This window comes from Pristis pectinata, chromosome 22 (genome assembly GCF_009764475.1).
Source record: "Pristis pectinata isolate sPriPec2 chromosome 22, sPriPec2.1.pri, whole genome shotgun sequence".
Lineage (NCBI taxonomy): Eukaryota > Metazoa > Chordata > Chondrichthyes > Rhinopristiformes > Pristidae > Pristis > Pristis pectinata.
In genome coordinates, this window is record NC_067426.1 from 24,421,062 (window position 1) to 24,433,442 (window position 12,381).

Below are 12,381 nucleotides of genomic sequence, written 5' to 3' on the forward strand. Positions count from 1 at the left end.
ACGGGGAGTTGTTATGAGACAAGTCCGAGGTCTCGAAAGTAATGGACTCTGAATACAGTCTGGCGAGGAAGGATTTTATTTACAAAGACAAATGCAGGAAGAGGTAATGAGGGCAACACGCACTGGTGATAGCACACGTGGGAAAATCGCAACGGGGTAAAATACACACACACAATGAACTGGGCACAAACAATCAAGGAAAAGCACTACGCTACCCGCCACCCCTTGACTCAGTGCAGGCACGGCTCCACGCCCCCGGGAATCCAAACTTAAAACGCTTCTAAATCTGTCGAGGTGCACAGCTGACCGGTGGTATTTCCAGCATTGTTGCATGATTCCTCCGGGGCAACAAAGAGACAGAACCAACACATGGAGCACTCTTTATAGTGCTGGAGGGCTGGGGGTGGCCCAGCCCAGGTAGTTCGAACAGGCCAATGACCCGGGCCCAGGTACAGAGGTGTTTACCAAAGCCAATCATCAGGTGTGCCCTGATGGGTGGGGGTGGAACCAGGCCTTGATTGACAGTGGTGTGGTTTTCGACCAGGTGCTGGCCTGTGCTGTCACGTGACAGCCTTGGCCCTCCACAATACAGGAGGGGAAGATATGCTTGGTGGTGGGGTCCTATTGGAGATGGCAGAAGTGGCAGAGAATGATGTGTTGGATACGTAGGCTGGTGGGATGAAATGTAAGGACAAGGGGGACCCTATCCCTGTTGGCTCTGGGTGGGGTAGGGGTGGAGTAGAGGTGCAGGAAATGACAGAGATGCAGCTGCGAGCTCTCTCGACCACTGTAGGGGGGAAGCCATGGTTAGTAAAGAAGTTGGACATTTTGGATGTCCTGGAGTGGAAAGCCTCATAATGGGAGCAGATGCGGTGGAGGCGGGGAAATTGAGAAAAGGGGACAGCATCCTTGCAAGAGACAGTGGGAGGAGCTGTAATCGAGGTAGCTGTGGGCATCAGTGGGTTTGTAGACGTTGGTGGATGAGGAATCTCCTGAGATGGAGATGGAAAGATCGAGGAAGGACAGAGAGGTGTCAGAGATAGTCCAAGTGAATTGGAGAGCAGGGTGAAAATTTGTGGCAAAATATCTGAAACTGAGTTCCACATGGGTGTGAGAGGTGGCATTGGTGTCACCTCTTGCAATCCTTTGTTTCTCTAGTTATGGTTAGCTCCCCTCATTACTGCTGTCTGCCTTCACTAGGCCTTGCACCCACCTTAAGTTTCTGATATGAAGAAATATAACCATAATAAATCTATGCAACGTGGTTTGCTATCTGAATAATTGCTGAGGACAGATTGATGTCTTGTGTTAACTAATATCAATTAAAATTGAATATTAGCTTATTTTGTTTTGCACCGTAAGTTTCGTACTTGATTCACTGTCTGTTGTCATCATCTAATAATCGAAGCATCTTTGGAATCAAATATTGGTCTTTGTAAATTCTTTGGATGCTCTTGTCAGCTTTGCACTTGCATTGTTAACTCTGGAGACTTCCAGCTATCTGTCCTTGCTGTCTTTGGGAGTATCATCGAAAGTCACAGCATCAAGTCCACTGATACCAATTCTATCGCTCCAGTGCCTTTCTCAGTCTTCGCACTGCAGTTATATCATTCACCTTTTCCATCATTCTTAACTAGATGGCTGTCTTCAAATAGTCATCAGCCACTGTCACAGGTTGAAGCTACCTGTTTGCAGTCTGTGTCCTGTTTGATGCTGATCGGAGCTTCTCATTCCATAAGATTTTCATCACAAGCATTACTTAATTCTATCTCAATAACATCACAGTTTACTGAAAAACCATGTGTTGTAAAAAGGTTTGTTAATGCCCTTGTTGGGTCTGGACACGCATTAATCTGCTGTTATCCTGATTGGCCTCCCATCTTCCTTTCATTCAAATCTATGCTGCTTTTATGTTAATCTGCATTTTATCCTGTTCAAACTTAAACTTTGTGTTTGATGACCTGCAAATTCTCATTCCTTCATATGTTTCTAATGTACTGCTACAAAAAAAATCCAAAGATTTTGTTTTCCCCCAACTGCCACTTCTGAACCTCCCATTCCCTTTGTTAATCATTGGCAACAGCTGACCACTGTTGCTTCTTTCATATAGAAGACAGAATAAATGGGTCTTTTTAAGACTGGTGAGATGTAATTAGTGCCCCCCACCCCCCCCCCACCAAGGATCATTTCTTGGCCCTCAGCTATTTACTTTGTATATTAATGACTTGGAAATGAAAGTAAGTCAGAAGGCATACTGTGGTGAAGATATTTAGATTCTGCAGCTGGATATAGATAGGTTGAGTAAGTAGGAGAAAACTTGGCAAATGGAGTTTAATGTGGGAAAGCATGAGATCATGCATTTCAGTGGGAGGAATCAAAATGGAGAGCGACTGCAAGTGAGTGAAGTATAGAGGGATCAAGGTGTTCTTGTGCAAGAAACACAGAGATAGCATGCAGGAGTATCAAGTAATTAAGGAGAATGGCATACTGGTCTTTATTGCTGGGGGTTAGGAGTTTAAAAGCAGAGAAGTATTGCTGCAATTGTTCAGGGTTTTGATGAGTCTGCAGCTGTAGTACTATGTGTAATAATTTCCCCTTATTTAAGAAAGGAGATACTAGCACTGGAGGCAGACCAGAGTGGATTTATTAGGGTTGTCTTAACTTGAACAGCTAAACATATTAGATCTGTACTCTGAAGAATGATGGGTAATCTTATTGAAACCTATAAGATTCTCACGGGAAATGAGAAGGTAGATGTCTATTGGGCAAGTCTCGAATAAAGGGAAATAGTAAAAAGATAAACGGTGGTTATTTAAAATTGAGGTTTGTAGGAGTTTGTCATTGCTGAGAGTGGTGAATTACTCGAATTCTCTACCTTGGAGGCTGAATCACTGAAGGTATTTAAAAAGGAGGTAGATAAATGAGGGAATTGAGGGCGATGAGGAAGTGGCATAGAAGAGGAGTTAGGTCTGGGGTAGATCAGCCATGAACTTGATGAATTTAGGGACATGTAATGGGCTAGGTCCTATTTTCTGCTCCTACACCTATTCCAATGTTCATGTGCTCCTGTATTTCTCATCTGTCCTCCTCTGAAAGCTCAAAACCTTAAATTGTATCTCATAATATTTCTTTTTGGTAAACTTTGTTGTTTTCGGCTAGTTACACTTCTATAAATTCCACTTTTTCAGAGGGGTTTTATAAATGCTTGTTGCAAATTTTAGGTACGGTGTCTTACTTTAGTCTGTATTTTGCAATTAAGGCACCAGTTAGTATTGTTTCCACAGGAAGAATTTTTATATTGATCTTTTTAAGCTCGATCTTGAGTCAAGTATGGAAGTTCAATATCGTGGAGTATAATTTAGTTCCTTACAAAATATAAAAATATAATGCATGATGAAATTAAACTTTTTATCTTGTGAGAAGTTAAAATATAATGTTTAAAATATTGTGTAAGAAATATAATGAATGAATATGGTTATGATGAAGAGAATTGTAATGTATTTGGTTTAAAAGCAGAGTCCAAAAGTATTCATTGTAAACAGTTGCCAGTTCATCTCGTGTTACAGAATCACTCAAATTAAGTTGTAGGTTTATCTTCATAAAGATTGTTGAGGTACTTTGTCCTTGGACTAGTATTGTTTCTAAATATTCAAAGTTTTTACAAATAAATCTAATCATAAAACCAACCTATGTAGAGCTGTGTAGTTGTAATAGTTGAAATAGAATAAGCTATTGAAATCAAGGCATTATTGGTCCTCTTAAAACATTTAGAAATGTTCCTGTTGATGCCACAGTACCTTGGCCGATATTTATCCTCAAAATCTGCATTTTAACTGTTTGTAGTTACATGTTGGATAAACGAAAGCTGCAAGGCTGTAATCTTGTCTGGAGGAAATAATAGCGTTAACTATATGATGAGACTACAATCTGAAATAACTGCAGTTCTAATATGTTTTGTGTGGTTTTCATGTTGATCTATGCTTTTAACATAATGACTGTTATTTTGGATATCTGTATAAATTAGGCACTATTTCCCACCATAACTTTGTATTATTGTAATAATGGCTCTTATCAATCGCCCTTTCAATCTCTCAAGTTTGTGTTCTCTTTAAATTGAACTACATTCTCTGAAACATAGGGATGTGTATGAGGTTAAATGATATTAAGCTTCATTCTGCTATGTGAAAGCAATTAAAATCTAAGTATTCTGAAAAATGCTAATTTAAGTTATATATGAAACTAAAATATTGATGATAACACAGCTATTCTCAATAGGAAGATGGATATTTGGTGGAATAACTTCATTTCTGTCTCTAATATTTCTCCAAGTAGAAATTATTTGTGTTCATGGTAAGCATCAGCAGGCTATCTGCCAGAAGCTGATATCACTGGGTCAGTCTGATCCTGTTCTCTCCCTTCCAAGGCACATATGCATTTCTAACCTGTCTCCGTTTAAAAATGGGAAAGGGGAATAAGTGAAAATTGAAGGCAGATCAGATAATTATAGAACCTCTGCAGCAGTGCTGGTTGTTACATTAACTCAGATATGGCACCTTCTCAGTCCAGATGCCTCAGAGAATGTGATTTGCCTCTGGGTCATCAAGAGATCTCCCAACTAGAAAATCCATGCTGATGCCTAGTTGGCTTTTACTAATTTTGGAACAGATGGTATTTATAGAAGCTCTTGTTTCTGTTTTTAAAAGGAAAATATTCACACATTTTACAGAAATCTCTTGGTGTTAATCTGAAGGAGTTTTATCATTACTTAAAAATAAATGTGTGACAACAGAAAGTAAAATTTTGAGTGCCTCAATGTCTTATGGAGCAGTAAAAATAGGGCAGTGGAAAGAGATTTTGTGCTGCTTGTTAACAACATCATTTTACGATAATTAAAAAATGGAGTTGCTCAGTTGGAAATTCCCTACTCAGAATATCAATGATTCGGGTCTTGCTCCAAATATTTGGAATCACAAATCTAGGCTGACATTCCATTGCAGTGTACTCTTGGAGCAGATTTCCTTTGGATTAATATTAAATTGAAGTGTGTCTGCTCTCAAGTGGATACAAATTATTCTACAGTACTATTTTAATGAAGTGGAGCAGGGTTTGTCTCTAATATCCTCACCAATACTTATCCCTCAGACACTATATTGGAAAAAGCAGATTATCACATTTTCTTTGTGGGAGCTTGCTATGTACAGATCGGCTGTCATGTTTCTTGCATTATAGCAATGACTGCATTTCAGAAATAATTCATTGGCTGTAAAATGTTTTGGCCCTTAGGTGAATATAAAAGATTAAAGACAATAGTGCACCTTGCATTATAAATTTATATTTTTGCCAGTTATACACAATTGTGTATAATTCTGTTTTGATATTTATTATCGGAATTACATTTCCTTCATTTTTTTCTTCTATCACTTTGATTATTCTTGTGTAATTGTGTATGTTTTTGTGATTGATTACATACCCCTAAAAAGGAAAACTGTAATTAAAGCAAATATGTCGAAAGTAATAGATTTGGCATCAAAAGGCTGCCCTGCTTCAGCTGTGGATGGAAGCGAGTGACGCATTTTGAATATTGGGGTTTTGGGAGTCGATGTGCACTTTTATATTTTCCCAGAATGTCAGTTTTATTGAGGGAGGAATGTTTGTCTGGTCTGCATTCTGCCTAATGATATTAACAAAATATGCACATTGATCTGTCTTTCTGCTTTCCTCTTAGGCGAGGATGATATGGATACCGAGGGCAGTTGGCCACGGGTTCTGTCCAGAGAACCTTCTCCAGAGGCACTAGACTTCAGCACAACCAATAGAGCTAAAGCTGACCGAAGACTTGAATTGTCTACAACAGTGAATGAAAGCAGCTTTGGCCAGAGAGACTCATTTGGAAGACAAAGTGATGTTTTTAACAATAAAGAGCAAACTTTGTTACACAGAGGACATCTTTTGTCAGTTGAAGATACAAGTGATTACATGAGTTCGGGTGAACTTGTTGCTGTGCCTTTAGGGGAAGATAATGATGATGAAGTTGATTTTCATCCAGTGAGCAGTCCACATATCCAGGTCTCTCAGAGTAACCAAACTACTTGTGAAGAAGAGAATGGAGTTGAACAGACTACATTTAAGGAAGCTGAAGAAAAGAGGAGAAAGTCTAAGTTTGATGAGCTGAAATGCAGGAAGCAGTCTGTTGGAAGCAAACCTGATGAATGTGAATCAGATGATGCTAACAACTTTGAGAAAGGGTTCTTATTAAAAAATAACGATTGTAACAAGGGCTTTGACTGTGAGAATGGGAATCGGGATGTTCATAAAACAACTTTGTCTAGCAGGAATGAAGATGGTTCAATCTTGGATAATACAGAGATATTTAATATTGCTGAAAATGGAAATGATATTTTGAGAGCAGGTGGTAACCCTGCTCTGAGTGAAGATGAAATATCTGCAACACTAGCACGTAAAGCAGTGACCCTCAAAGAATCTCTGGGGTTTCCTGTGAAAAGGCTAGACAAAGATTTTGTCCCAGAAAGTAGGTTAGCAATCAATGATGGTTTTCAGACAGTGGTTGATTCTTTGCCAAGACGAATGTTGGAGGAACGAGTTGACTCTCCAAGAGTTGAAGCCCCAGATAAGGGAAAAAATGAAAAAAATCGGAAAGCAATAGAGCATGAAGATATATTTGCAGGTTAGTTTCAAAATGAAGAATTGTCCAGTACAAAGCATACAGGTTCTAATCTTGTCTGGCATTTATCAATCCTTCTGCAGCTGGTATTGGCCAGAAACTGCCTTTGCTTTGGTTCGAGGAAAAGGAAGATCAGCCTTGGTTTCCTATGCTGTTTGGCAACCAGTGAATCTTTCAAGGGCCAAGACCTTAAGATGTGAAAGAGTGGAAATTGATGTTGTAAATGTTTCCCCAAATTAAAATTCCAGGTTTTTGTGCCCTGTAGGTCCTTCAACTTTGCTTAGGGAGATTGCTAGCAGTACATTAGTTTAAGCTTCAAATTTTAATATCATGTTGGTCTTGTTTAGTTACTCCATAGAATATGGAGGTTCAATTGTTTTATCAATAGAAATGTAGAGCATTGTTATTTCATGTTTATTTCACTAAAATTGAATTACTTAATGTGATCATATTTTTAAGACTACATTTTTGTGGTCTTAGAAATATTGGCCTGGGATTTCCTGGAACAATTGATTAGGCTAACTTGCTGTAGGTACAGCAGGCATTTCACAGTGTAACTGCAGGAAGTTGGCACATTGCAGTTGGAGTGATGGTGATGATCAGCTGGATGGAAGTTCAGGACTTGTGCATTCGTACAAACTGGTGTTGGAGTTCTGAATTTCCTGATGGCTACAGAAGTAAATAAAAATAACCAGCTGGTTCCTTGAAACTTTGGGTTGTTATACATTTCCCAACTGTGAGAGCCTTTATGCCATGTAATATGAAAGCATACTTAATCTCGTGCATAGAGCCCTCTTGTACAGTAGTGGTTTCTAATACACAGTCAATTTGCATCATTAAACCAATAGAGTGGAGACATTCAGTTCATAACACAATTGCTGGATGAGCATACAATCAATGGCTGTAAGTGTCAGCCTTGCTACTATTCCCTTTCAGTCAAAGTTGAGGATTCAAGCCTTGAAAGGCTCATGCACATAATCTAACCCGACGTTTCAATTGAGTCGGAAGTGCTGCCCTGTTAGGGCTTCCATTTTTTTGGTACAGACTTGAAAACGAGGCCCTTGGGTGAATGCCATCAATCAAAGATGGTTTAGGTTATTTTCCTATTTGTCTAGCCAGTGTTTGTATGTTAATCATCACTAACTGAGTATCATGCCATTCACTTAATATTGTTGGTGGGAGCTTGTTATATATGCATTGGCTCTCTCTTTACCAGTATTGCAAATATGTTCATGCTTGGGTAGTTAATCATCAGTAAGATTTTTGTGCAGCAACAGTCTGCTGATCTTTCGGCTAAGTCTGCACTTTGGCATTAACGTGCTCCTAAGCTTACCCAGTCCTCAGTAGCATGATCCTGTGGGACAGCAGGGTGTTGTTCGAGTAGATGTTGCTGACTGATGCTGGTGGTGAGGATGGTACGGACCCTGCTTAGAAAATGCTGAACAACGTTTAACAGCTGGCTTAGACCTCTGCTTAATTCATTGTCAAAAACATTTTTGACATATAGAAACATTTAAAAGCATTCCAAAGCCATCAAAATTATTCAAATTAGTCAATTTTTACTTGTTAATTGTATTTAACTTCTTTAAATTTTTAATATGAAACAATTAACACAAAATTAAACAATTCAAAATCATTCACTGAAAACTCTGTCCATTGTGCTGTTCTTTGCCATTCAAATGAATGCTGATGGTTCTGCTGGCCCTCACTGGTGTAGAAGTATTGCCACAACTTTGCACTTCATGATATTGAAGTATATTTTTATAAAATGCCACTACCAGCTGACAACCTCTAAAGGATTCTACATTTGTGGGTGATCTCTATGATATCCAGAGCTATAAAAATTGAAAATGATTTTCTTTCACTGTAAAAAAAAGTGAATACTGGTATTTTTATTGGTGGTGTTAGTATTAAATAATAAATATTTATTTTGGGGTAATTTTTAATGGAAATGGAATTTTTGTTTAACTTTTTAACAGTGATCAGATGAGCAGTTTTGTCCTTTGTATATGATTACTGTGTCCTTTGCGAGTAAAAGGTATCGATGAAGAGCCTTGAACTTTCAGTAAAACTAATTTAAATCTGCGTCATCTTTAACATTAAATGAGAAACTCCAGTGATTCAGCCAAGTTTTCTTGGGACTGCCCAACTGCAGTCAGATCTCACTTGACAAATAATTGGGAAGATCTGGGCTCACCTTTTTAGCCATGGAAATTGTGGATGGGCAGTGAGCAAAAAAAATTGAGAGAGAATGCGGCATTGAGGTTTTGGGAATCTATTTGCTCAGTTCTGCTCCAGGAATCTGCATGATGTCACCCCAGTCAGTAGCAAATTTTGATGGTACTAGACATGTACTTACAAAGGTTGATTGGGAGAGACTGTTAGCAGGTAAATGAATGTCTGGTAAGAGGGAGGCTTTTGAGAGTGAGGTGGGGAGAGTTAGGGTCAACATCTTCCTGTTGGAGTCAAGGGCAAGGCTGGTAGGATTGGGGAACCCTGGCTGATGGGGAAAATTGAGGCTCTGCTCAGGAAAATGGAGGGGACTCAATTATAGGCAGCTGGGATCAAGCAAGTTCCTTGGAATAATGAATGTAGGAGTAGACTTAAGGAAATTGGGAGGGCAAAAAGAGGTCATGACATACCCTTGACAGAGAAGGTGAAGGAGAATCCTAAAAGATCCCCGAAGTATATTAAGAGCAAAATGGTAACAAGAGAGCTAATACGTCCCCTAAAGGATCAGTGTGTGGAGCCACAGGAGATGGGTGAGGTTTTAAATGAATACTTCTTATCTGTTCACCGTGGAGAAGGTCATGGAAGCTTGGAAAATTAAGGGAAGAGAATAGCAATGTCCTGAAACATATTGGAAGTATGCAGGAGGTGTTGTTGGTCATGCAGAGATACATAAAGGTGTAAAATACCATGGCTTGACCAAATGTACCCTAGAATGTTACGGAAAGCAAGGGAAGAAATTGCTGGGGACCAAGTCTCAATTTTTGTATCTTCCTTAGCCGGGGTGAGGTACTGGAAGGTGGCTGATGTTGTGTATTTTATGTAAGAAGGCCTTCAAGGACGTTGGGGAACTACAAGCTGGTGAGCCTAACGTTATTGGTGGGGATTCTGAGAGATGGGATTTATCTGCATTTGGAAAGGCAAGGACTGATTAGAGGTAGTCAGCATAGCTTTGTACATGGGATATCGTGTCTCAAGAATTTCATTTTTCTGAAGAAGTTACCAAGAGGATTGACTAAGACAGGGTAGTAAATGTTGTATGCATTGAATTTAGCAAGATCTTTGACAATGCCACACATGGTAGACTGGTCTGGATGGTGAGATCACATGGGATCCAGGGTGAACTAGCCAGTTGGATGTTAAATTGACTTTGGTGGAAGGAGTCGGGGGTGCTGGTGGAGGGTTGTTTTTCAGCTTTGAGGCTTGTTCCAGTTGTGTGCCGTAGGGATGTGTGCTGGGTTCATTGCTGTTTGTTTACATATATTAACAATATGGATGAGAATGTAGGTGGCATGATTAGTAAGTTTATAGATGACACTAAAATTGGAGGTGTGGAGAATGAAGATTGTCTAAGCTTGCAACAGGATCTAGATCAACTGAGAAAGTGGCAAAGGAATGGCAGATGGAATTTAACTTGGTCAAGTGTGAATTGATACATTTTGGGAAGTTAAACTTTGGCAGAACATGCATAGTAAATGACAGGATCCTGGGGAGTGTTGTAGGACAGAGATGCCTAGGGCTAAGATTACATGGTTTCTTGAATGTGGTAACACAGGTAGACAAAGTGGTGAAGAAGGCTTATGGCATGTTTTCCTCCTTCAGATGGAACATTGAGCACAAGAGTTGGGATGTCATGTTACAGCTGTATAGAACATTGGTGAAATTGTGCCAAGAATATTATGTGTAGTTCTATTTGCCATGCTATAGGAAGGATGTGATTAAGCTAGAGAGAGTCCAGAAAAGATTCACAAGGATGTTACTGGGACTGGAGGGCTTGATTTATGAGGAGCTACTGGATAGGTTGGGATTGTTTTCCTTGGAGTGAAGGAGGCTAAGGGGTGATCTCAAAGTGGTTTATAAATTCATGGAGACATAGATGGATGGTCACAGTCTTTTTACCAGGATAGGGGAATCTGAAACTAGAGTGCATTGGTCCTCTTTAAATCTTAAACCTGAGGGGAAAGTTTTTTTCAGAGGGTGGTGGGTATATGCAATGAGCTGCCATAGGAAATGATAGAGGTAGGTACAGTTGCAACGTTTAAAAGACATATGGACAGGTTCACAGATAGGAAAGGTTTAGAGACATAAGGGCCGAATGCAGGCGAATGGGAGTAGCTCAGGAAGGCATCTTGGTTGGCATGGATGAGTTGGGCCGAAGGGCCTGTTTCCCTGCTGTATAACTCCGTGACTGTATGACAAAGCAAGAGCTCAGAGGACCAGAAATAACAGTACTATGATATTCAACTTTCATGTGGAAGATTAAATGTGATTTTGATTAATGGAAGAGCAGGTGTGACGACCAAGTAGCCTACTGCTGCCCCTACTTACTGTGTTCTCATGTAAGTTTCTGTCTGTAATTGACCCACAGAGTAGTTAATCTCAAAATGAAAGCTATGAATTTTGTGGACTTTAACTTCACCCACAAAATAAATCAAGCATATGTATGACGGAATGTTTAGGGTACAAAATAGATACTGGAATTTTTTCATTAAACTGTGCATTGAATATTTATATTCATGCAGAATATATTACGAGGAAGCAAGTAACAAAGTTGGTGTTTGATTATCTGCTCGCTAACTAGAATAGTAACTTGCTTTGATATTTGATTGTAATGTGTTTTGATTATACAGTGGTATTTTCTGGATTACTTCCTGGCATATCAGTTGAGCAGAGATTGAGTAAGGTGGGACTGCATTCTCTGGAGTTAAGAATGAGCCTCGATCTCAAAGAAATGTGACTTAACAGGGTAGATACTGAGACATTATTTCATCTGGTTGTAGAGTGTAGATCTCGAGGGGACCTTATCACTAAGAAATTAGGGGAAATTATTTTGCTCTTGAAATTTTGGAATTCTGTGCTTTGAGGACTGAATACATATTGAAGACACAAACATTTTGAATCACAGGAATATCAAAGAATTGTGGATGCTGAATAAAGTTGCATTTCTGTTCAAGTTTAGCCATGATTTTTAATCGAGAAACAGTGCTGAGGGGCCTTACAGCCAACTGTTTCTGTTTGTTCTGATGATGGAAAATAGAGCACTGATTTTTATCCTGTTTTGCATGTAATTGTTTGGCAAGTGTGTCAGTTCATCTAGTGGTCTGTGCTGGGATTTGATTGGTCAAATTATTTTATAACTTTCTGAATGTATTCCAGTGCTTGCAGTTCTTTTCATACGTGATTCAGTTCACCCATTGAAGCTGTAGGAGTGGTGGAAAAGGTAGTGTTCTTACTGCATATTTGTGTCCATAATTTCCCAGACATGTTTTTCCCTATCTTGGCTGTGTTATTGGATGCAAAACCAAGGTAACTATGTGGTGGCTAATTCTCTTCAAAGATAGTGGAGGAAATAGATAATGGAATGGAAAATAAGATGTTGCTCTAAATTAGCGAAAAGTATGAATTATTTTTTAAAATATACTTGTTGGAGTGTCATGGACATCTACTCCTGGCAACAGTTTTTAACACAA

The 12,381-nt window shown here is 39.2% G+C and overlaps 1 protein-coding gene across 5 annotated transcripts in view; it reads left to right on the forward strand.

The window, feature by feature from the left end:
- The window catches only part of LOC127581721 (zinc finger MYM-type protein 4-like), a 114,059-nt gene that overhangs the window by 42,743 nt on the left and 58,935 nt on the right, over positions 1-12,381 (forward strand). For 4 of the 5 annotated variants that reach the window (XM_052036380.1, XM_052036382.1, XM_052036381.1 and 1 more), the window contains one exon: positions 5,726-6,685. The exons of the other annotated variant lie outside the window; for it this stretch is intronic. In XM_052036380.1, the coding sequence (XP_051892340.1) occupies positions 5,726-6,685 (960 nt within the window). The remainder of the gene's footprint in view (positions 1-5,725; positions 6,686-12,381) is intronic. 5 annotated transcript variants of the gene reach the window in all.